Source organism: Idiotropiscis lumnitzeri, chromosome 2 (genome assembly GCF_059441095.1).
Source record: "Idiotropiscis lumnitzeri isolate Australia: NSW breed Sydney's pygmy pipehorse chromosome 2, RoL_Ilum_1.0, whole genome shotgun sequence".
Taxonomy (NCBI): Eukaryota; Metazoa; Chordata; class Actinopteri; order Syngnathiformes; family Syngnathidae; genus Idiotropiscis; species Idiotropiscis lumnitzeri.
Window position 1 is genome coordinate 24,999,583 of NC_142392.1, and position 26,612 is coordinate 25,026,194.

The 26,612-nt window shown below is 41.5% G+C and overlaps 2 protein-coding genes across 2 annotated transcripts in view; both read right to left on the minus strand.

The window, feature by feature from the left end:
- The window catches only part of LOC148342075 (uncharacterized), a 170,147-nt gene extending 144,416 nt beyond the window's left edge, over window positions 1–25,731 (minus strand). The window contains exon 1 of the mRNA XM_088284525.1: window positions 25,721–25,731. The gene's annotated coding sequence lies outside the window, so the exon portion shown is untranslated. The remainder of the gene's footprint in view (window positions 1–25,720) is intronic.
- LOC148342080 (uncharacterized) lies at window positions 36–21,606 on the minus strand. Its single transcript, XM_088284646.1, has 3 exons — window positions 21,549–21,606; window positions 15,112–16,331; window positions 36–62 (listed from the first exon to the last, which is right to left on the minus strand). The coding sequence occupies exons 1-3, from the start codon at window positions 21,604–21,606 to the stop codon at window positions 36–38; spliced, it is 1,305 nt and encodes a 434-aa protein (XP_088140772.1).
- Window positions 25,732–26,612: the final 881 nt, after the last annotated feature.

A 26,612-nucleotide genomic window follows, 5' to 3' on the forward strand; every position in this document is an offset into this window, starting at 1 on the left:
TCCATATGGAGGCATTAAAGCTTCGCTGAACCTTTCTAGTGAACCTGCATCCACCAGGCAAGCTAGATGAAGGAACACCGTTACAGAACAGAATAAATCCACAGCGTGATAAAGGCATGATAGGACAAGAAACAAACATACAAAATACAAACACGAGTCAAATGATATGCAAAAACATAGTTGAGGCCACGCTCCAGCGAGAGAATCCCATGACATCGTGTCGCTCGAGAGCTGCCAAGCCCTCGTCACCGAAGAGCTCTTGCAAACACTATTGTTTCAGACGATCACGTCCACATCTTATGACCCTCATTGGAGTCCTCCTCGTCGCTTGCTCCAAGTGAGATTCCAGTCTGCATCCAACTCCATCTACACTCCACATGAAATACAACAAGCAGACACACTCCACACAAAAATTGAGCACCAGAGATGCCAATGAAATCCATTTTCCACAGGAAAGAGTCCATTCCAGGATGTGGAGGGCACCAAGAGCAGTGCAGTCCTCATCCCAGCCATTATCTCCGGAATGCCCCCTTTTGCCCCCAAGCTGTGCCGGCATTAACTCTGTCAAATGGGGAAGGCGCAGACATAGCAAAAACAAATTGGAGAAGCTGTGGAGCAGAGCACAACATCAGTCAGACCCCGGGTCCACAACCCCTCTGGCAGAGACGCAAACAGAGCTTTCGCTTCAGAGTGACCAATTCATTGTCTACCACAGTGCTGAGAAATTCGGAAAATGTTCCATAACAGAGGAATTCGTAATGGGTGCTGAAACACCACCCTGGTCTCAGAGCTGCCTAATCTGCTGGAACGGAGGACAACATATGCTTCCCCCGGCGGAAGTGCACAGTCAAATTCAGTCCAACTGGAAATTCAGTCCCACTCGAATTCCAGTGTTTGTTTCACAGGTGCGGGTTCGGACCATGGCAGTGACTCGGCCAATCTCAAGAGTCCCACAAACGTGACAGTGTTGTTGCTCATTAGGATATGCAGAGGGAGCTTGCAAAGCGTGGAATATCTTGTTCCACCATCAAAAACTGTTGTCCATCAATCGTCACCGGAATGCCAAGACCTGCCGGTCGTTGAATGCTGAGGCTCCGTGGGCACCCCTATCGTGGAATGTGGTCCCAATCGGGTTGAGGCGTCAAGTGTGCATTTGGAAGCCATAGAAGCGTTGTCGGAGGAGGGGGTAGCGATGGCGCCCCCGTGCTAGTGGAGCTCTTTGTGACTGGCATGGCGCTGGACCACAGGATGGCACATTTCAGGAAGTGGCTCGGTTTGGACCGCTCATCACCCAGTGACCCCACAACCCACAGCAAAAGCACGTCCCACTCACAACCCATGTCTATAACCACCCCTACTTCTGTTACGTGACCTTGTTAACCGGCCGGTGCGGACAACAAGCCTGCTGTGGCACTGCGTCACCAGAACCTGGCCCAGGAGCAGCGGAAACGGAAAGAGCAGACGCAATGGGAGCTGCATGCGTCGGCTGCTGGATTAACTGCTTCCCCCAGTTGTCGTGACCCGTGCCGGTCACGCCTGTTTTGTTGTTGTTTTCGTCACCTCCCTGCCATGTGCACTTTTGTTTATGTTTCTCAGCTGAGCAGAGGCGTCTCCTCCGACAACCGACTCCGCCCGCGTCATCACGAGTGGGAGACCAGCCCACCGGCGCCGCACCTGACATCCATCCACTGACTAATTACACACACTATTTAAGCCACCTACACTGACTGCCCGGCGTCGGATAATTTTCCTGCACTGCTCACGTTCATGACCCTGGTATCGATTGTTCTCTTGTTCATGCATTTTTGCTCTTGGATCTCTTTGTGTTCCACGTTTTGCCAGCTATTGCTTGGTCTCTTTTTGTTCCTCGTTTTCTCCAATTGGTTTTCCCTCTTGCCCTTTTGGCAAGCTATTTATGTTGATCGTTTTTCCTTTTCCTTGCCGGTGCAAGCGCTTTTCGTTCCGTCGTTTATCTCCTTCCTGGTGTGAGCTTTTATCCGCCAGCGCTTTGTGTTTTCTCCTGATTTATCAACGGATGTAATGCTAAGATAGATATATTTGCCTTAATTGATGATTGGACTTCCACTATTGTGAATCAATAAACACTCTTTGTTAAACTGATTTTCCTGTGTCCGCGTTTGGAGAGTCCTGCCACCTTCTTCCCAGCGTTTCGCTGGCAAGACCCTGACAGAATTATCCGACCAGAACACGAGTAATCACAGGGTACGTATCTGAACAGCGTATCTCTTGCTACGTACCAGCGAAACTGTCGGCTCAGCCCCAGGCCCTCCACACAACGGTACGCCTCGATCCTTACTGTGTTCCATGCCACAAAGTGCCCAATACGATTCGTGGAAGCGCGCTGCTCTTCATTATTTCTATTATCAGCTCATAATTTTCCTGCTAAAATTTACACCATGGCCAGGGTCTGTGCTCAAACTGAGCTTATTCACAACTATGTTGTTTATAGCTATAATTTTACACTTCTTAGTTCTCATCTCTTTAACCACTAGACCTTTCTTTTCTTTATCTTCTGCACATTTCTCCCGCGCTAGTCCCCATTTACATAGTTCCTATCATTATTTTTTTTCATTTATTTATTTTTTTTTTAATACATTTTCGTATGTTCTTTCACAGTGCGGTTATTTTGACATCTTTTAATGTCTTAATCAGTCATGATATTGGCCTCTTGTTAAAACTATAATTGAAACTAACACAGGGACATTTTCCATGACCAATCAGCCAGCAGACCCACACGCACAAGCTCTCTTTAACGACGCCAACAGCCCCGACCGCTTGGACACAGGCGCACAACACCCATTGTGAGTAAAAGCATCTCACCTAAAGTTCAGCCGGCCGGCTGTTGAACGCCTGCGCCCCAGCACCCTTGAGACCATCAATGGAGCAAGAATCCTGTTTGTGACACCAAAAATGGGGTATATTTTGTTGTTGATGTGTGGGTCTGGTGCAGCTTCCCCCTGGACAGGTTGCCGAGCATGGCAGAATTGGTGATGGAAAAAAATTCTCTGACACAGCCATTTTGGTTATTTTTGTCACGTGCTGATGTCAAAAGAAGTCTCCCCAAAAAGCAAAAAGGGAAATGTGTCCCCTCTCTCCGGCCTTCCCTTCTTATCGGGAATGGCCACACCTGATTATTGAAGGATTGTATTATGATTGCTGGCATTATTTTAAACACTTACGGGACAGAAGGTCAATTATTTAATTGAGCAGCTTCATATTTACTGAATATGTTCGACATTGATTAAACAAAAACCATTTATCAAATGAATGTAGAAGTACAGTGCATCGATCAGATTGACTGGGATTGTAGTCATGGTGTTTACTGATGCATTCATATGCTAAATTTACATGACTTAGTTTAAATGTAAGACCTCAAAATTGCACACATAGTATTTTCATGACCCACACTCTCATTCAGAACAAACAGATTCAGTCTGCTCAGGTCAAACTGATGACAAACCAGATAGCACTTCATGGACAAATACAATAAAACACATTCTCCACATAGGCCAAAGAAGATACAAACATATCAAGTTGGGGGAGGACATCACAGGGATGCTATCAAGAAGACCCAAAAATATAATCTGATCTGGGAAAACATACACCACACAATCTGTACACTGACGAGATTACAGGGGAATGTGAGCAGGAGAGACGGAGAGACTGCCGCCTGCCTGAGAAGGTCAGCCTTGGACGTGGAACATGGAAGTGGGAGGGAGCAAGGACGACCGATTCAACCTACATGACCCTTGACATAGGAAACCTAGAAAATGTGAGGCTGGGCTGAGATCATCGCGACATTTTTCGATTGTACTCGTCTGAGTACAGTTTCTCGTCAGATGAAGACAAAGCCGCCCATATATCTGTATTTGTACTATTTCCTGAATGCCAGAAATTGAAGAAACTAAATATTGGAACTCTATTCAGTTGTTGTTGAGTCTTTATTTGACCCTATTCTTCTTGAGTACAAAAAACGAACACGCATTGGAGTAAGTTTGGCTTTGAAGATTCATTTACTAAATGTTTCTCATTTTCTCGGTGGCTCAACTCCAACAGTGGATATAAAAGTACACTACATCTGTCAGCATAGTTTTGAAACATGATGACATGACAAACTTAATTTCTTTAACAACATTTAAAAACCGGAATAAGTAAAATGTTAAATAATCAGTTCAAATTTTAAACTGGGAAAAAAAACACGGAGTTGACCCCCCACTAATGGTTATTCTTTGGCATTTATTTTCTGCACTGATTTCATTTGGCATAAACAATTGTTCAGCAAACCGGCAAGTAAAAGGCAATATTTAAAAATAAAACGGCAATAACCTTGAACGCATTTCCCCAAACAACCTAATGTTGTGATGCATATTTTTAACGATAGAAAGTCGTTCTTTCCAAAGCAAATGAGAGTAAGACGGGTACAAACCTGCTTTGTGTAGCACAACAGGAGGCTGCTTGTTAACTTCGCCCAGCAGTTGAAAATGTTGCTCGTTCTCTTCTTTTATTCCACAAAGTTCCTCTTTGTACTTGGATGTTGTTCTTTCACACATTTTCAAATGATAATTCCAAAAAATCCGCACTTGATCTCTGCTTGGCGATGAGTCATGTGCCTCTTTTCGTTAGCGGCTAGCTAGCTAACAAGCTAAGCTAACTACGCCGAAAAGCATCAACGCGCGAAGATGAGGTTATCGGGACACAAAGACTTAATGAATTATGTCGTAGTCCTTTAGAATATCAACGGACATCCTGTGAGAAAATTACAGTCAGTTCCACACTAAACCAGAAGAATTTAGCGGTGGGATTTTTTGTTCCGGCGTGGACGGGTCGGTGGATGTGGTCGAGGTCCTTCGGAAGCTGCGCGCTTGTTAATGACGTCATGATAAAGCACGTATTTTTCAAATATCTTTCTTTGCCTCTGTGTATGTTTTTACCCCTGGCTGTTCTATTTCAATATATATTCTATATAATATTTTAATTCGGTTGATAAAAAAAATAAATAAAAAATAACTAAAATAACGCCACATTGGCGCGTAAGATCTGACGTCACTTCCGCCTTTGCCTCGAGAAGCCGCTGCTACTCCAGCAGTGGGACGTTTAAGTTTCTCCTCCCGAACTTGCAACAATGCTGTGTTTCACTCGGGCTGCGAGATTGTATGAATATAATGTCTGCAAATACTAGCAGTGCTTCTCAATTATTTCACGCCCGCCCCTACCAAGAAGAAAAAGATTCGCGCCCCCCACCACCAATCTTTTTCTGTCTTTGTAGATTGATGTTAGATTGTCAATAAAATATCCCTTAACTAAGCTAAATTGCTAATAAATATAATTTTGAGAATTATTATTGTGAGGATCTCGAAACTCAGTACTCTGTTGTGCAAATATTGATGAGATGATAAATATTTACTAATACGTTTTTTTTAAAATCTTTATTCACAGAAGCAAACCAAACACATTTATGAATACCGAAATCCATGCGATGCATCTAATTTGAAGTACTTAGCACCTGCCATGTCACTCAGGATTTTTTCACGCTTGGGAATCTGATAATGTTCTCTTATATGAAAAAAATCAGTGCCTACCTTCTGCCAGGGAGTTGTGGGAAGGTCAGCTACTAATACGTACATAATATAGAAAACTCAAAAAGAAGAGCCAGGGGGATTTTAAACAAAAATTCTTTGTAAATAACATAAAGCAACAGCTTTAGTATGTTTACGATACGTTTTTTTAAAATAATTTTATGGTTACTATACGTTTTTTTTAATGATTACTGTAATGTTCCGTCTTCTATCTTCAGAAGTCACGCAGGCAACGTGATGCTGCAAGCTTGTGTCTCTTAATTTACTGACTTGCATTCTCGTCTCTGTGCAGACACACTTGTTCGTCTGGTAACCAAAACACACATCGGGCAATACTGCCAACTAGTGGCCAATGATATAACTGCTATCATTACATCTCCCTTTCAAACGTTAAACAATGCCTAAGCTTTTTTTTCATTCTTATTATTTTTTATTATTATTATAATAATTTTGTTTTGTTATCAATTATTTTCACTTCTTAACAATATCTATCCATTTTTTATGACAACAAGCAGCTCTACAACAATTTTAGCAACAATCACACAACATTAAACATTTTCAATCAGCCTGTCCGGTTGTCGTCTAACTCTTGTTGATCTTCGAAGAGGTTCAGTAATCCCAGAAATTGCTGGTGGTTTTGGTCTGTGCTCCTTCGATGTATCCACCTGCTTTGCAGCCTCAGCCGTATCAGAAGATTTCTTACAGTCCTCGGGAACCTTCAGAAGACTCCTCCTGTTCCTCCTCACTCTTTGTCCATGCTTTGTTTCCACAATGTAAGATCTCGGTCCGGCTTCGCTGAGGACAGTCGCTTTTCTGTCCCAACAATGAGGTCTCTCGATCCTTAGTGCTCCTCTAAAGTACCACGACATAATTCATTAAGTCTTTGTGTCCCGATAAACTCATCTTCGCGTGTTGATACTTTTCGGTGCAGTTAGCTTAGCTTGTAAGCTAGCTAGCCGCTAACGAAAAGAGGCACATGACTCATCGCCAAGCAGAGATCAAGGGCGGATTTTTTGGAATTATCATTTGAAAATGTGTGAAAGAACGACATCCAAGTACAAAGATGAACTTTGTGGAATAAAAGAAGAGAACGAGCAACATCTTCAACTGCTGGGCGAAGTTTGCAACCAGCCTCGTGTTGTGCCACTCAAAGCAGGTTTGTACACGTTTTACTCTCATTTGCTTTGTAAAGAACGACTTTCTATCGTTAAAAAATATGCATCACAACATTAAGTTGTTTGGGGAAATGCGTTCAAGGTTATTGCCGTTTTATTTTTAATTATTGCCTTTTACTTGTCGGTTTGCTAAACATTTGTTTATGCCAAATAAAATCAGTGCAGAAAATGTATGCCAAAGAATAACCAATAGTGGGGGGTGAACTCCGTGTTTTTTCCCAGTATAAAATTTGAACTGATTATTTAACATATTACATTTTCTGGTTTTTAAATGTTGTTAAAGAAATTAAGTTTGTCATGTCATCATGTTTCAAAACTATGCTGACAGATGTAGTGTACTTTTATATCCACTGTTGGAGTTGAGCCACCGAGAAAATGAGAAACATTTAGTAAATGAATCTTCAAAGCCAAACTTACTCCAATGCGTGTTCGTTTTTTGTACTCAAGAAGAATAGGGTCAAATAAAGACTCAACAACAACTGAATAGAGTTCCAATATTTAGTTTCTTCAATTTCTGGCATTCAGGAAATAGTACAAATACAGATATATGGGCGGCTTTGTCTTCATCTGACGAGAAACTGTACTCAGACGAGTACAATCGAAAAATGTTCAAGCAATTCCTTCCGGAAGGAATTTACGTATATACAGTGTATATTTGCATGCTTTTTATGAATGTCTGCTGCTAATGTTATACATTAACGGCTACATTACGCTGCCGCCTCTGTGTGATCTATACCTTTGCTCCTGTAACACTGCAAATTTCCCCATTGTGGGACTATGAAAGGACATCTTTAACTTTCTCTTTAAAAACCTTGTGTTGGTGGTTGTTAAATAATTTTCCATAAGATTAAGATGGTGAAACCAAAATTTAAAAAGTAAATTCTGTAACAATTAAACATTGAATACTAAATTATTCCTAAAACAGTTCAATGAATCTTGAAATTAATAGTGAATTATTGTAGTTTAATGAATACTAAAACGAATAATGAAATATTCAAGTACTTAAATAAATACCCAAATCATTTTCGAACACAATAACAGTTAAGTAATAAAAGAGTGACATGTTTTAATTTAAAATTTACAACCACATCGCAACTTGTCAAAAAAGCCTGTAAAAAGGCAAAGGTGCAAATATGTTGACATAAAGTATCACTTTATCATGTCAACTGTTAATAATAGGGAAATACATTTGAAATACTATCCAACCGACGACATGGTGTCAGATGTATAAACAAAACCAGCAACAAAAGTAAAATTCAATACATCTCTCAAGTTCATATTTGGGAACTAAAATGTTTGTTCATGTGCATACGGTTCAAATCGTACGTTTTTCCAATGTTTAGAAGAAGATAACGATGATTTGCATCGCAAATGGTGACATCTGTCGGTGAGTTGGTGACAGTGCTCCACATAGCCAGCAGCCAATCATATCACAGCGGGGTGTGTCCTGTTATCCGCCTTCGTGACGAACAGGCTGCCATTTTCTCGAAGGAAAAAAACGACGCCATCTTTCATTCGTCTCGTCGAACAAAGAGAAGCTCACGAGTTATCGCCAAGCAGAGGTCAAGTGCGGATTTGTTGAGATTGACGTTTGAAAATGTGTGATAGAACGACACCCAAGTACAAAGAGGAACTTTCTGGAATAAAAGAAGAGAACGAGCAACATCTTCAACTGCTGGGCGAAGGTTGGAAGCAGCCTCGTGTTGTGCTACACAAAGCAGGTTTGTACACGTTTTACTCTCATTTGCTTTGTCAAGAACGACTTTCTATCGTTAAAAATATGCATCACAACATTAAGTTGTTTGGGGAAATCGTTCAAGGTTATTGCCGTTTTATTTTTTAATATGGGGGGGGGCTAGCAGCGAGAGAGGGTGCACAGAGCTGAAGGAAGCAGGACGGCTGTAAAAATGAACAACAATGCCTGCTTTTTCCCTGGTGTCAGTCACCTTTATCTGGTGCAGTCAGCTATTTCAGTCAGCAGCAAATTAAGCTCTCCCAAAGGCCTCAGGGCATTTCAACCTGACACCTCAAGTTTCAAAACTATGCTTACAGGTTAATAGAAGGTCACAAAAACATGGACCTCTTAAACAGGAAAACGTGAGTTCAGTGGTAACAGAGTTGTGTCCATGCTGGCAGTTTAGCAGGAAGCCACAAAAACAGATGCACGTCTTGAACCGTGTTTGACAGGAAACCGTTTAGCTCGCATTGAACAGAAGTGTGACCCAAACATGTCTTGTAAGCTGAAACCGTTCGAACAACAGGAAGTGTGAGGACGGGTGTGATGAAGTCAAAGTGTTCATGTTTTTCCATTCTTTATGAGTTTGCATATACAAATTACTTTGCTGTGCTTCAATAAAACGCCGCACAAGAGCGGGAAAGCTTTTCTCTTTGCCGGACTGCTCCTCGCAAGTGACAAAGACAATCTTGGCTGGGTGATTCATTTGTGCAGGCTTGTCTCGTTTTTGGCAATAACTCTGACATATCTTGTTCAAGCAATTCCTTACGGAAGGAATTCTGCCTGACTCTAAAATATGTGCACACTGCGGCGAAAGCATTAATGGCGGTTAATCAATTTTAGTGGATAAAACACAAAATATTAAGTGTTTAAAAAAGCAAGCACGTATTGGTCTTATTTATTGATGAACTTTGTACTGTCTTGGTCGGGTGAGAGTCAATGAACCTCGGGTGGCCCTGCACTGTTTTGTGCACATGTGCGTAGTTTCACCTCATCCAAACATTTAATGCATCCATCCAGGGTTGCACGGATCTCATCAGTGAACAAGCGCATGCTGCAAGGAATGCATCTGCATCTTTGGCTTACAATGGGCTTAAAAAGGGTGAACGTCACAACCCCCTTTTCTACCAACAAGTCCAGGAGCATTTAGTTCTGTCTCTTAATGCAAAAAGAAATACTTGTAAACATATTTTACTTGAAGGATTTCTATTCTATCCATGACATTATGTTGCGATGGCCCCCAGTGGTCTGCATCAATATGTTAAGGTCCCACAACAGGTGTTCCATCAGACGCACACAATAGCCTGTGTGTGCTAACTTCAGCTCGCTTCCAGAAACGTCTGTGACGATGTCAGGAATGAAATCGGGCATCGGCCGCAACGTGCTTCCTTTTTAAATGCTCGTTTATCACAGTTGTGCTGCTCGGAAAGGGAGGTTTACATCGTAGGACGTAATTTTGTGAAATGTCCCCATGGTCCGGTCCAAATTGGGGTCGCACGCATTAATCCGTGTGCAGCAGGCTCAAGTCAAGGTAGCACTGTAGAAAATAGGACAAAGTCGCCGCATGAGCTTTGACTTGACCAAACAAAATGTGTGTTTGTCTTTGTGTCCTACAGAAGTCAGTGAATACTATCTCCGTTCTGTGAAAGAGGAGCCAGACTGGACTCACATCAAAAAGGAGGAGGAAGAGGAGGAGATCAACAAGTCACCAGTGAACTTTGTCCCTATAAAGACTGAAGATGAAAAAAAGCATGAGAGTGAGGGCAAAATAGGGGCGGGGCCTCCAAGCAGCACTTCAAGTCATCACATGACAACAGAAGGTGACGAAGACCACTGGGGGCCATCACAAGCACAAAATGAGGACACATTATCAGACGCTCATGTCGATGATGATGATACTAATGATGATAATGATGATGGGCAAGCCAAAGGTGAAAGGACATGTCACACTGACTCATTCACTTCAAAACTGTCTTTAAAAGGGCACACAAGAACGCACAGTGAAGAAAAACCTTTTTCCTGCTCGGTTTGTGGCAAAAGCTTCTCTCGGAAATCTAATTTAGTAAGGCACACAAGAACGAACAATGAAGAAAAACATTTTTCCTGCTCAGTTTGTGGAAAATGCTTCTCTCAAAAGGCAAGGTTAATCGCACACACAAGAACACACAGTGGAGAAAAACCTTTTTCCTGCTTGGTTTGTGGAAGATACTTCTCTAGAAAGTCAAATTTACAAATTCACACAAAAACACACAGTGGTGAAAAACCTATTTCTTGCTCAGTTTGTGGCAAAAGCTTCTCTCGAAAGTTTGATTTAACAATCCACACAAGAATGCACAGTGGAGAAAAACCTTTTTCTTGCTCAGTTTGTGGCAAGAATTTCTCTCAAAAGTCGCATTTAACAAACCACACAAGAACACACAGTGGTGAAAAACCTTTTTCCTGCTCAGTTTGTGGAAAGAGTTTCTATCGTAAGTCGCATTTACGACGCCACACAAGAACACACAGTGGAGACAAGCCATTCAGTTGCAGCGTTTGTGCTAAAAAATTCTTTTCTAAAAACGGTGCTGAAAGACACGATTGTGCTGGTGAGAATTGCAGCGATCCTTGAAGCTTAAAAAAAGAAAACAAAAAACTGAAGGAACTGACTCTTTGTGGTAAGATGTAAATTTTGATTTTCTATAAAATATGATGAAATTGAATTTTGCAAAACTCTTTTATTGATACTAAGCCAATGTGATCTGTGTCAGAAGAAGCAACGTGTCTGAGTGATGATGATTTGTTTTGGTGTTTACATCAAACATGTAAAGGAAATTAATTGCCTTTGCCTGGAACATTTTTTAACGTTATGCTTTTCAGTTGTCTTTTTAATCGTACCTAATGGAAAAGGTGTGAGAAGAAACTGTGCTTATGAAATTGCTGCCTTCCACAATCATCAATAAAAACACTTGTTCCACTTGCTCAACTGGCCTTCATTACGCTGTGAAAAAGTGAAAAACAGAACTTGAAGTTGAACTATAAAAAGAACCAGAAAGAGAAACGGAAATCGTCTCAGTTTCTCTCAAAGGTTTTGGAATGTCAGGAGTTGGCAACTTGATGGCGACTCGAGTCAGCGCTGGTTTTCACGCTGTGTTTGGCTTGCTCGTATATGTATGGTCCATTGAACAAAACTCAAACACTTCAAATGTCCCCTCACATACATTTAATATTACGCTTTCTGAATAAATTTCTGACTTGCTAAATACACTTTCTAGGTTGAGCTCTATCAAGCGTTTGGGGTTTGTTGCTAAGCCGAATCTTACTTCGGAAAAAAAACTATAAATTGAAAAAATATATTTGGTATATTTGACAATGCTGTATTATATTTTTTATACATTGGATTATTTACATAGTGAAATAGGAAAATTTAAAATTGGAAACCACATACAGACTTAATTCAATTAATAACAAATGAAGAAACATTTTATGAATATTGAACTAATTGAGAAGAGTCCTGATCTTGAAATAAATATTAAATTATAAAAAATACAAAAAAATTCATTCATATACCCGACCCCGGATGAGCGGCACAAAATGCCTGGAGGGATGGAATAATTTAAATTGCATCCAATTTCAAAAGAACAAATATGTTCAGAAATATTCAAGTGTGAAATAAAAAGGTTTAAATTGTTGATAATTTTACATATTAAAATAATTGATACGTTGATACGACCAGTCTACTCGTGACTGGCTATTGTGTGCGTCTGATGGAACACCTGTTGTGGGACCCTAACATATTGATGGGGGCCATCGCAACATGTCATTAATAGAATAGAAATCCTTTTCGAGAAATATGTTTACAAGTATTTCTTTTTGCATTTCGAGATAGTTTCATCGTGGGTACCTTTTGCTTCCATTATAATCTGGATACTGTGGTAAATTTCCGCTGTTGATGTGCGGGTCTGGCTCAGCTCCCCTCCGGACAGGTCGCCAGGCAAGGTTTTGGCTTGGTGATGGAAAAAACTTCTGACACACACCGGTGGTTGGAAGAAGATTTTATTGATCTCAGCTGATGTCAGAAGTTCCCAAAAGAAAAAAGGTGTCCCCTTCTCGCGCCTTCCCTTCTTATAGGGAAGGCAAACAAAGGACATGAATATCTAATTTTCCCTTGTTGCATATGCATTTTATCCAGCTGTCTCTTAGCTGACTCCTCAAACTGCCCCCATGGCTGCGGGGCACAGACTCCGCGAAGGTGCGACTTCCCGGCGCCAGACCCCTCTTTTGTAAACCCCCTCCTTGGGACGCAGATAACCCCTGTTCTGCTTCCTGACCCCCCGTAAATAAAGTTAAAGTCTCGTGCCTCTCAGGGCGGCAATCTACGTGTCAAAGGGGGAGTCAGGAAGCCCTGAGGGAGTTCAAAGCAACAGTTGTCATGGCCATAAAATAAGTTGTCTATGTCAGACCTTGTGAAAATACACTACAATACCAAAAAGAATTAAAGGGGCCCTGGCATCATAGTCACTATTTATTGCATGATTTACGTTTGTTTTGTTTTTTTTTCCCCAAAATGACTTTTAGCCTGCTAGTACGTTCCAACATTCCCCTTTTTACTAAAATTTCTCTTTCTAAATACAATTTAAAACAAAATTACGTTTGAAGAGACAAAATCCCTACACATAAGCATTAAGCAACAACACTTTCACTCTGACTTTCATGTTGACATATTTGAATTATGACTGTATACAGTGAACCCCCGGTTATCGCGGTTAATGGGGACCGAGACCACCCGCGAAAACTGAAAATCCGCGAAGTAGTGTCGCACCTTCAAAAAAAAAAAAAAACACTGTATATAAATACTTCTATATCTATATATAAATATATATATATATATATATATATATAGGTGCGAAGTAGCAGCACACCTTCCAAAATGCTTAAAAAAAAAATATATATATATATATATATACACACACTGGTAGCGAGAGAGAGAGAGTGAAATTCATGTTATAACAAAAAAATTATTATTAAAACTTATTATTTTTTTATTCCCGGGCCATTATTTTTGTATTTATTCAATTACTTCTTTTTGTATTTATTTAATTACTTCGACTTTTACCTGGTGGTACGCCGTCCGGTGTGCCCTGTGAATGTTATGATCCTCCAGCAGAGCTGGAGGATTGAACAGGACTCTCCAAACGCAGACCCGGGAAAAAAGGTGGTGATACAAAGGTTATTTATTATAATCACTATATAGTCAGTGTAATCAGCGCGTTTCGCAGCAGCTGACGAGACGATCGCTGGAGGAACGCCCACACAGCTGAAAAAACAAAAACACGCGGCATGACAGGCACAGATCATGACAGTGAAATGATAGGTGGCATTCTTCATTTATTTATTTATTCATTCATAACTGACAGCCTCGCGCTCCGCCGGTGCCCGGGCGGAAGGTGCTCCTCTTCGGCTTACTGTGACGCGAGCATGCCCTCCTCCTCGGGAGCTTCCATTCGGTTAAACTTAGGGCCCGCTTGGCACCGCCCGTGCCCGGGGAAGGTGCTCATCTACGGCTTAACTGCCACGCACGCCGGCCGGAGCTCTGATACGGTCCGAACCGCGCGAAACGTCGCCATCAATTGTGTCCGGGGGAACCTGCTCTCCTTCGTCTACTCTCTTTTTCGTCCACTCTCCTCTTCGGCGCACGCCGGCCGTCTAACCGCTTCAGCGCCCCCTTCTGCCGCTCGGCGAAACTACAATGCCCCCGATTATTTTTTAGACCCGCGAAGCACTGAACCCGCGAAAGGTGAACCGCGAAGTAGCGGGGTTTCACTGTATTTGACAAAATGATAGTTTTTTTCCGAAGTGAGATTCCGCTTAGCAACAAACCCCAAACACTTGATAGAGCTCAACCTAGAAAGAGGTTTTAGCCAGTCAGAAATTTATTCAGAAAGTGAAATATTAAATGTATGGGAGGGCATATTTGAAGAGTCTGAGTTTTGTTCAATGGACCATACATATACGAGCCAGCCAAACACAGCGAGAAAACCAGCGCTGACTCCAGTCGCCATCAAGTTGCCAACTCCTGACATCCTAAAACCTTTGAGAGAAACTGAGCCGATTTGCGTTTGTCTTTCTGGTTCTTTTTATAGTTCAACTTCTAGTTCAGTTTTTCACCTTTTCACAGCGTAATGAAAGCCAGTTGAGCAAGTGGAACAAGTGATTTTATTGATGATTGTGGAAGGTAACGATTTCATAAGCAGAGTTTCTTCTCACACCTTTTCCATTAAGTACGATGAAAAAGACAACTAAAAAGCATAATGTTAAAAAATGTTATTCCAGGCAAAGGCAATTTATTTTATTGACATGTTTGATGTAAACACCAAAACAAATCATCATCACTCAGACACATTGCTTCTTCTGGCACAGATCACATTGGCTTTATGTCAATAAAAAAGCTTTGCAAAATTCAATAGATCATATTTTATTCAAAATCAAAATTTACATCTTACCACAAAGAGTCAGTTCCTTCAGTTTTTTGTTTTCTTTTTTTTAAGCTACAAGGATCGCTGCTTTTCTCGCCAGCACAATTGTGACTCTCAGCACCGATTTTAGAAAAGAATTTTTTAGCACAAACGCTGCAACTGAATGGCTTTTCTCCATTGTGTGTTCTTGTGTGGCTCGTTAAAAGCGACTTACGATAGAAACTCTTTCCACAAACTGAGCAGGAAAAGGGTTTTTCTGCACTGTGTGTTCTTGTATGATTTGTTAAAGTTGATTTTTGAGTGAAACCTTTCCTACAAACTGAGCAGGAAAATGGTTTTTCTCCACTGTGCTTTCTTGTGTGGCTTGTTAAATGTGTCTTTCGAGAGAAGCTTTTTCCACAAACTGAGCATGAAAAAGGTTTTTCTCCAGTGTGTAATCGTGTATGTTTTTTTAAACTTGACTTAGAAGAAAATCTTTTGCCACAAACTGAGCAAGAAAAAGGTTTTTCTCCAGTGTGTTTTCTTGTGTGTTCTGTTAAACTTGCCTTTTGAGAGAAGCATTTTCCACAAACTGAGCATGAAAAAAGTTTTTCTCCAGTGTGTTTTCTTGTGTGTACTGTTAAACTTGCCTTTTGAGAGAAGCATTTTCCACAAACTGAGCATGAAAAAGGGTTTTCACCACTGTGTGTTCTTGAGTGGCTTGTTAAATGAGACCTTCGAGAGAAACTCTTGCCACAAACTGAGCAGGAAAAAGGTTTTTCTCCACTGTGTGTTCCTGAGTGGCTTGTTAAATGAGACCTTCGAGAGAAACCCTTGCCACAAACTGAGCAGGAAAAAGGTTTTTCTCCACTGTGTGTTCCTGAGTGGCTTGTTAAATGAGACCTTCGAGAGAAACCCTTGCCACAAACTGAGCAGGAAAAAGGTTTTTCTCCCGTGTGTTTTCTTGTGTGTTCTGTTAAACTTGCCTTTTGAGAGAAGCATTTTCCACAAACTGAGCATGAAAAGGGGTTTTCACCACTGTGTGTTCTTGAGTGAATTATTAAATGAGACCTTCGAGAGAAACTCTTGCCACAAACTGGGCAGGAAAAAGGTTTTTCTCCACTGTGTGTTGTTGCGTGGCTTGTTAAATGTGTCTTTTGAGAGAAGCTTTTTCCACAAACTGAGCATGAAAAAGGTTTTTCTCCAGTGTGTAATCGTGTATGTGTTTTTAAATTTTGCTTAAAAGAAAAGCTTTTGCCACAAACTGAGCAAGAAAAAGGTTTTTCTCCACTGTGTGTTCTTGCGTGGCTTGTTAAATGTGTCTTTTGAGAGAAGCTTTTTCCACAAACTGAGCATGAAAAAGGTTTTTCACCACTGTGTGTTTTTCTGTGCCCTTTTAAAGACAACTTTGAAGATAATGAGTCAGTGTGACATGCCCTTTCACCTTTAGTTTGCTCATTATCATCATCATCATCATCATGAGCATCTGATAAGGTGTCCTCATTTTGTGCTTGTGATGGCCCCCGGTGGTCTTCATCACCTTCTGTTGTCACGTGATGACTTGAGCTGCTGCTTGGAGGCTCCGCCCCTCTGTTGTCCTCACTCTCATCCTTGTTTTCATCTTCAGTCTTTATATGGACAACGTTCAGTGGTGACTTGTTGATCTCCTCCTCCTCCTCCTCCTCCTTTTTGATGTGAGTCCAATCTGGCTCCTCTTTCACAAAACGGAGATTGTTTTCAAAGACGTCTGCATGACACAAAAAGACAAACACACATTTGGTTTGGTCAAGTCAAATCTCAGGGGGCGACTTCGACTTATATTGTTTTTACCGTGCTACCTTGACTTGTGCCTGCCGCACACGGAGCAATGCGTGGACCCCAACTTGGACCGGACCATGAGGGCATTTCACAAAATTACGTCCTACGATGTAAACCTCCCTTTTGATGCCCGATTTCATTCCTGACATGGTCACAGACGTTTCTAGGAGCGAGCTGAAGTTAGCACACACAGGCTATCGTGTGCGTCTGATGGAACACCTGTTGTGGGACCCTAACATCAGGGTTCGCGGTAAAGGATAATGTAAATGGCAGTCAATTTAAAACTGAACAAAGGTTGGACTGCTCGGAGCCACTTTTGTGATCCTGGCATGGAAGTCCATTGTTTCAGAGGGGTCTCGTTCACACCTCCTGTGGTGCAGCTGTGATCTAATCTTCCTGCATTCCTCTCCTGAATGTCTGGTCATTAGCATGGTCAAAACTTCAGTTACACTTAAAGGATTTCATACTTTTGACTATTAAAGGAATATAAGAGTTTGAGCTTAACATAGTTCATTAGATGTTGGTGCATCCAATGTATGAAAATGTGATATTGTAAAATGCTGAGAGTGTGACTGGTGGTGCGAAACTGGTTGCGGGGGTTGTGCAAGAATGGAATGTTTTAGAAACAGAAGGTGCTGAGCGAGACGAGATGACTCCGGGAAGGAGCGGCCATCGGGGGATGGCACGCAGGAGGAGCCACGGGATTCGGCGGGAGGAGAAAGACCAATGAGAGCGAGCTAAAGTTAACTGCAATACACATAGCCAATAGAATCATGCCAGGATGCCTTTGTCTCTGTGCCATTTGCATATTGTATAGTATGAATCATTACTGGGCAACTCGGAGGTAGAACACATTCGCTGGTGGCAAGAGAGGTGTAGAGTTGTATTGAGAGGGATCCGAGATCTAGGTGCCATGTAGGAAATCTGTATTGGGAATAAATCCACTTCGTGTGTGAAAATGCCGGCTTCCTGATACCTTTCTATTGCAGAACGAGCGCGCATATTGTTGGATGAGTGAGAGTTGGGTAAGGTCGCAAATTGGAGTCAGATTACTAATTTGAGTTTACATTGGGTTAAAGTTAAATTCTAACATTGATATAAAGATAAATTCCAACAGCGGTTAATCGCTTCCCGATTGCCCGGGGCAAGTGAAATTTGGCCACGGGCAAGGTAAAATTATGGGCAACTTGCCCGACCGGGCAAGCATTTTTTTAAAGCAGCCAAATATCTTTAATTCCGACGAAAACTGTGACGTGATCTGTTTGTGTGCACTGTATGGTGATGGTTTAACCCAGACACCCCCTTATGTTATGGTTTGGTCCATTGGCCTTATCGGGGACAATGGGCGGGCGCTACGGGGATCAGTTAGTTCAGTGAATGTCGAGTTGAAGTGGACGTCAATAAATCCCGCAGTATTGGAACTCTCTGTAGTTGCATCCTCATTTGAAGTTTGAAAAACACAACAAAAACCTACGATATTTCGGCCGAAAATTGACAGCCGGAAGTTTTCCTACCTTCTGCGCATGTTTACAAGTGGCGACAAGTTCGTTCAAATCGGAACATTTCGGATTCCTCTGACATGACAAAAATACCTCGAATATTTTTAAGTCGACAATTCAGTTGCGAGTAAGAAAGGGAGTAATATTTGATTATTGGCTGTTAATTCATTAGCTCCATGATGTGACCTGACATAGTGTCAGTGACTGTGTTCTGTTGATGCTATGAAACTTATGGAGACAGCGCCACAGGCACTGGTCTTAAAGGAATACACAAATTTCCCACACTCACAATTTACTCAATTAATAGGCTCTCCTGGACTTAAAATTGATCATCTGGATTGCTGTAATATCATTTTCCCAATTTAACATGCAGATTTGTTAATTATTAAAACTACAATTAACATTTTTAATAACTGCACAGGATGATACATTTGCTGTTGTGAGTAGGGTTTCATGGTTGATGATGAAAACAAGATTAATTTATGTTTATCAGATTATATGTTTATTTAAATTTGTGGCGCACATTTTACAACCATAAACATTTTATTCTTAGAGAAAAAAAATTGTCACTTGCCCAAGTCGGGCAAGTAATTTGGCCACTCGGGCAAGGCAAATTTTAGTGGCACTTGCCCTATGGGCAAGCAGTTTTTAAAGTTAACCGCGAACCCTGGTTACGTGACCTTGTTGACCGGCGGGTGCGGACAACAAGCCTGCTGTGGCGCTGCGTCACCAGAACCTGGCCCAGGAGCAGCGGAAACGGAAAGAGCAGACGCAATGGGAGCTGCATGCGTCGGCTGCTGCATTAGCTGCTTCTCCCCGGTTTTATTTTATTTTTTTTCCCATATTCTTTTTTCCTTTCCCTGTGAATTAGCACTCTTGGCGCCCTGAACCCGCAAGTGTAACAATTCTTTTTCTCCATCCAATCCAATATTTTCTTTCATCGATGCAAAAACGGGGATTCTACTCATACTGATTAGCAGTTTCCCATTGACGGACTGTTACGCTTGATGTCAGTAACTGGGAGGCGCACGTCCTCGAGGACGGCCACCCGGCACAGCTGTGTGGTGGTGACACTATTGGACGGGTCACTGGTGGAAGCTTCAATCCATTCGCGTCTCGCCCCGTCTCCCATAAGAGCTCACCAACTTAATCCCTCATCATATTTTACAAATGCCAATGCCAATTGGTTTTGTCTTCTGTTTATGATTCACATTCAATCCCCATGAACACGTCAACTATAATTTAGCTATTCTTTTTTAACTAACTAATACAGTGATTCTCAAATAGTGGGGCGCGGTGCCCTGGGGAGGCGCGGTGCGATGCTGAGGGGGGCGCGTGGGACCCTGGGGAACCAGCTTTTTTGCATGGTTTTGGGACCAAAAAAGGCGATCTCAGACCACGCGAGTTTGAGCTCGTCAAAGCTGTTTGTGCCCCGAGTTCACGCAGTACTGGTTTAAAAAAAAAAACGTGTCGCCCAGTCCTGATTAACAAAAAAAAAAAAGCGTCGCCCCGTCGCTCGTTGAAGTGATTTCTTTCGCCGCTCCTTAAATGCTAAGCTATCTTGCGCCTCAGCAGAGCGAGCAAGGAGGCGCTAAGCGCGCTAATCGCTAAAATGAATTGCTTCGATGGACGCTCGACTTTTAAAAGAAGTCTGACTCAAACCGCGTTCGGGCGGAGAGCCAGCAGCTATGAACAGAAATGTTGTATTGCAACCATTACGTATCCAAACAAAATAAGACGATGGCTACGTTAGCAATTTAGCAGACGCTCTCAGGCTGGAACACGGAAATGGCTGACGTCATCACAACGAAGCCGTTTGACGTCAAACGGATTATAAAAATAAAAAAAAATGTATAGTCAACATATTCAAACTGGTGCTTTATGTTATTTATATAGAATTTTAGTTTGAAATCCACCTGGCTCTTTTTGTCTTTTCTATATTATGTACGTATTAATAACTGTTTGGTTTGTTCATGTTAATAAAGTAAAAAAAAAAAACTAAACAAAAACGAATAGTAAATATTTATCATCCCATCAATATTCGCACCACAGAGTGCTGAGTTTCGAGATCCTCACCATAGTCGTTCTCAAAATGATATTTTTTGAATCAATTTATCTTTGTTAAGCGATATTTTATTGACAATCCAACATTAATATACAAAGAACATGTACATTAGTACGAAATGTAAAAAAAAACTGGAGTGGGGGGGCGGGAATTTATTTTCTTCTTGGTAGGGGGGGCGTGACAGGAAATAATTGAGAACCACTGAACTAATATAACCCCGTTTTCCACAACCAATGAGTCAGTATAATTTGAAGTGGATTATGCGCAGACTAAAAATTTCTAATTTAATTCATAATCTAATTTAATCCATCACAACATGATAATTCATCATATCCCTGTCATTTCCTTCTCAAAATGTCGTTCCATTAATTGAATTACCGTAGTACATCCGTCGCCAAACTGAAGTATGGAACATTAGATGTTTTTTTTTTTTCGTTTTGCATGACCTTTAACCTTGCATGTTCTGTTTCAACAAAATTGTATCTTTTATCAGTTTCCCTGTTTCATGAGTTGCTGCCGGGGGCACAAAGGAGGAGTTCAGAGAGGAATTTCACCCTCAGGGGCAATCCCAAACTTTTGTTTCCAGGACATTGTAACACTCTGGGCTGGTTTATTGTTCTTCTTATTGCAATTTTACTGCGTTCAGTCTTCCTCGAGACTGAATACGTTCTAGTGTTTGCCAAATAGTTAATCCTAGTTTCTCACTTTAGCTTTTCACAGTCAATATATGAACTTTTCAACTGCACAATCACTTCATTGAGGTCTAATTATCAATTGTTTACCGTAGTCAGACTTTTGCCATCAAAGAGACCTGTTCCTTAACCATATGTTCACGTTTTCATCACTAAGGGCTCTGCTTGCATTCTTCCTGCTGTGCCCAATCTTCAACTCTTTCACCTCTGCATGATCATTGTTGACATGTCCTATTAAAAATGCTTACATGCAAAAAACAATTATGTGAACAAAATACTGCACCTATCTCCCCCCTTTGACACATGCCCCACATGTGTCAACACAAATAACAATAAAAACAAACGAAGCAGCAACCCCCCTAATTAGGCCGAACTTCCACGTACTTTCATCTCATCTCTTCACAAACCCCTGCGTACATCCTGTGCCAATACGGGGCGGACCGCAGCCAGGTTTTTGATTTTGCGTGGCCTTGACCAGACCGTCTCTGTGTGCCCTGCGATTGGCTGGCAACCAGTTCAGGGTGTCCCCCGCCTACTGCCAAAGACCGTTGGAATAGCCTCCAGGATGCCTGCGACCCTCGTGAGGAGAGGCATATCAAATGGTCATCCAACAGCTTCCGACACGTCACAGCCTCAGCAACCCTCCCATCCAGTCTGCCTGTTGTACTTCTGAAGGAAATCGAGGAGTGCTTTCTTCATTTGCAACTGGCAAATCTGGCCAGTTTACAACACTTAACTGGCTGAAGTTCTTCATTCCAAGTGTGTCCACACACTCAATTCGGTCCAGGTGTCGCAATAATGATATTAAGCCTACATGCAAAGAAAGTCAAAAAGCCACAAAGTAACCGACTGAGGATCAAACAATAAACAAAATTACACATAGAAATAGAATTCCAATTATAAAACAACTGACACAATTTACTGAGGACAGCATAAATATTACCTAAGGACTGCACTATTACAGTATGTAAAGTTCTATGATACAGTAGTATTATTTATTTAATTTTTTTATAGTATTAGCACTTAAATAAATATGTAAATGTGTGTTTGTGACTGTTTGCATATGCATTAATTTGATTACTGCATTTATCAAAGCAGGTGCTTAGAGGGGGGGTACTTATTGTGGCAGGGGCTGCCAGAATCAGTCCCCCCTGGTAACTTTGCTTAGAAAAGAGCGATCCTGCTCAAACTTGCCACACATACCCAAAATGATCCAATAAGCACACAGAATAAGTCACTTGATGGTTGGGGTCAATATTTTTGTGATTAGAGGGGGGTACTTATTGTGGCAGGTGCTGCCAGGATAGGTCCCCCCTGGTAACTTTGCTTAGAAAAGTGGGATCCTGCTCAAACTTGCCACACATACTCAAAATGATCCAATAAGCACACAGAACAAGTCACTTGATGGTTGGGGTCAATATTTTTGTGATTGGAGGGGGGGTACTTATTGTGGCAGGGGCTGCCAGAATCAGTCCCTCCTGGTAACTTTGCTTAGAAAAGAGCGATCCTGCTCAAACTTGCCACACATACTCGAAATGATCCAATAAGCACACAGAATAGGTCAATTGATGGTTGGGGTCAATATTTTTGTGATTAGAGGGGGGGGGGGGTACTTATTGTGGCAGAGGCTGCCAGAATCAGTCCCCCCTGGTAACTTTCCTACTGCGTAAGTGGTCAGTGAATGCACCTCGAGTCCGACGCAGAACGCGAGTGACTTTATTTTTTTTTTTTTATTCTTTTGCTACTCTTGACGCAGCTATCGGTGGTTATAAAAAAATAAACAAATCAGTCAATTGGAATACAATTACGTGTTCTCTAACAGGATACCACCTATCTGTATGTTGCCACTTAATTTGATCTCGCTGGAAAAACGATATAGCCCACTTCACTAATCCTCTCCCCTTTCCATCGTGTTTTGATCACTGAAATTCCCTTATGGTAGCTTCATTGATTGCAAAATTTCTTTGGTCTAACTAATGCAAATGCAGGGAATTTCCCCCCGATTTCGGAGGAGTCAAACGCTTACTTTACGTGTTAAATTGTAGCGAATGGTGTGCTGAAACCCACACCGACGAAGACTACCACTTTTATGGAAACCCTGGTTTAAATTACAGCAAATCAAACACACAAAATCATACATTCTTCGTGCCTTTCAATGAAAACAAACGTAGTAACATCGCGCCGCCTTCAGTCAATGCGTGCGCGCTCCCGCGACAGGGGATACAGATTTTGGCAGGGGTAAGTACTTTGGCACGACACCGGCAAGTAAAAGGCAATAATTAAAAATAAAACGGCAATACCCTCGAACGCATTTCCCCAAACAACTTAATGTTGTGATGCATATTTCTAATGATAGGAAGTCGTTCTTTACCAAGCAAATGCGAGTAAGACGTGTACAAACCTGCTTCGTGTAGCACAACACGAGGCTGCTTCCAACCTTCGCCCAGCAGTTGAAGATGTTGCTCGTTCTCTTCTTTTATTCCACAAAGTTCCTCTTTGTACTTGGGTGTCGTTCTTGCACACATTTTCAAACGTCAATCTCAACAAATCCGCACTTGACCTCTGCTTGGCGATAACTCGTAAGCTTCTCTTTGTTCGACGAGACGAATGAAAGATGGCGTCGTTTTTTTCCTTCGAGAAAATGGCAGTCTGTTCGTCACGAAAGCGGATGAACAGGACACACCCCGCTGTGATATGATTGGCTGCTGGCTTTGTGGAGCACTGTCACCAACTCACCGACAGATGTCACCATTTGCGATGCAAATCATCGTTATCTTCTTCTAAACATAGAGAAAAACCTAAGATGCACATGAACAAACATTTTAGTTCCCAAATATGAACTTGAGAGATGTATTGAATTTTACTTTTGTTGCTGGTTTTGTTTATACATCTGACACCATGTTGTTGGTTGGATAGTATTCCAAATGTATTTCCCTATGATTAACAGTTGACATGATAAAGTGATACTTTATGTCAACATATTTGCCTTTTTACAGGGTTTTTCACCAGGTTGTGATGTGATTGCGAATTTTAAATTAAAATATGTCACTCTTTTATTACTTAACTGTTATTGTGTTCGAAAATGATTTCGGTATTGATTTAAAGTACTGTAATATTTCATTATTCGTTTCAGTATTTATTAAACTACAATAATTCACTCTAAATTTCAAGATGCATTGATCTGTTTTCGGAATAATTTAGTATTCCATGTTTAAGTGTTACAGTATTTACTTTTTAAATTTTTGTTTCCACATTTTGTTCAATCTTAATCTTATGGAAAATTATTTTGCAAGCACCAACACAAGGTTTTTAAAGATAACGATAAAGATGTCTTTTAATAGTCCCACAATGGGGAAATTTGCAGTGTTACAGCAGCAAAGATATAGATCACACAGAGGCGGTGGTGCAATGTGGCCGTTAATGTATAACATTAGCAGCAGACATTCAGAAAAAGCAAACCTATGCGAATATACACAGTATATACGTAAACACACAAATCCCCATGTGTATATACACACTTACATCCCACAACATTTACAAGTGTAAGGAAACACTCCGAATGTCTGTCTATGGTACAGAGGGAAAATTAATCAAATGCTGCAATGATAAAAAATACTGCTGTCATAACCCGTGTCGGTCATGTCAGTGTTTTTGTTATTATTTTCTTCACCTTCCTGCCAAGTGCTCATTCTGTTTATTTAGTCAGCTGAGTGGGGCGTTCCCTCCAGCACTCGTTCCCCACCAGCCACGCACCTGTTCCCCGTTACCCTCACACATCTGATGCCCATCTGCTCCCCTAATTACTGGACTATTTGAACACCTCACTCCGACAACTCATTGGCGGTGCATTGCTCCGTTACGGACTGTCACGACCGCTCTCTGATCTCGTTCATGCACTTGTCCTCGCCCCCGCTCTCGCCCCCGCTCTCGCCCCCTAGCATTTGTCCCTGTCCTTGCTCCTCACTCTTGTGATCCAGTTTGCCACGTTAAGTTCGTCTTTCTTATTTTGCACCCTGCCCCGTTGTCTGTCATTATTTTGGTCCCCTAATAAATTGCTTAAGTTACACCTTCTCCAGCTTCCTCGCATTCTGGGTCCACCTCCTCCTCGCCGACCGGCGACCCTGACAACTGCAATGATAAGACGACTGCAATAAATGAAGGATTGTATTATGATTGCTGGCATTATTTTAAACACTTACAGGACAGAAGGTCAATTATTTAATTTAGCAGGTTCATATTTACGGAATATGTTAAACATTGATGAAACAAAAAGCATTTATCAGATGAAAGTAGAAGCACGGGTCACAAGAATAACTGGGATTGTAGTCCTGTTTTCTGATTTATTATATTTTTCTCATATGCTAAATTTATAGTACTTAGTTTAAATGTGTGAACTTTATTGAAATTTTGGGTAGTGAGAACAAATTTGCACACATAGCATTTCCATGACTTGCATTCACATTCACAGCACTTCGTGGTCAAATACGACGAAGCACATTCTCCACATTGGCTGTAGAGATGCAAACATACCAAATTGGGCACTGGAGGACTCACGCAGACGCTATAAAAAAACACATTCTGAAAGACGGAACAATTGGAGATCAGAGCACATGCACATACGCATGCATAAACACAGACACACCCTTACACCTGCACATACACGTATACCTGCATATACATGTGCCCATACACACGCACACATGCACACCGACAAGATTCCAGAGCAATGCCAGCTGGAGAGACGGAGAGACTGCCCGCCGGAGAAGGCCAGTCTTGGCGTGCCAGTCTTGGGGACAAGACAGGAATCAACTATCCAGACGATGACTAACCTGGGGAGGACCTTCCCTTGGACGTGGACCCGTGTCGTGGGAGGGAGCGAGGACGACCGATTCAACCTACATTACCCTTGACATAAAAAACTATTAAAACTGAAGCTGGGCTGAAAGATGGTGCACATTTTTTGACTGTGCTCGCCCGAGTGCAGTTTCTCGTGAGATTAAGAAAAAGCCAACCAGATATCTGTCTTTGTACTATTTCCTGAACTCCAGAAATGGAAGAAACTAAATATCGGAACTCTAATCAGTTGTTGAGTCTTTATTTGACCCTTTTCTTCTTGAGTACAAAAACCGAACACGCATTGGCGTAAGTTTGGCTTTTAAAAGTTGATTTACTAAATACTTCTCATTTCCACGGTGACTCAACTCCAACAACAATACTAAAGCTGTTGCTTTATGTTATTCATATAGAATTTTTGTTTAAAATCCCCCTGGCTCTTCTTTTCGTCTTTTCTATATTATGTACGTATTAATAACTGTGTTTGTTAATGTTAATAAAGTTTTTGGCAAAAAACGTATTAGTAAATATTTATCATGTCCCTGATGGTGGAGTGGTACACTCGCCTGAGTTGTGTGCAGGCAACGTGGGTTCAGTTCCCTCTCAGTGACGGTGTCTATGTCTGCCCTGTGACTGGCTGGCGACCAGTTCAGGGTGGAGTGTGCCTTTCGCCCGAAGTCAGCTGGAATTGGCTCCAGCACTCTCCCGCGACCCTGTTCAGGATAAGCGGTGAGGATAATGACATGACATGACAAATATTTGTCATC

Coding starts and splice junctions, on each gene's coding strand:
- LOC148342080 (XM_088284646.1), bottom strand. CDS start 21,606: ATGCCTCTCCTCACGAGGGTCGCAGGCATCCTGGAGGCTATTCCAACG. Junction 16,332..21,548: donor TATTCCAACGGTCTTTGGCA/GTAGGCGGGGGA, acceptor TGTCTTTAAAAG/GGCACAGAAAAACACACAGT. Junction 63..15,111: donor AAAAGCCATTCAGTTGCAGC/GTTTGTGCTAAA, acceptor TCCTTCATCTAG/CTTGCCTGGTGGATGCAGGT.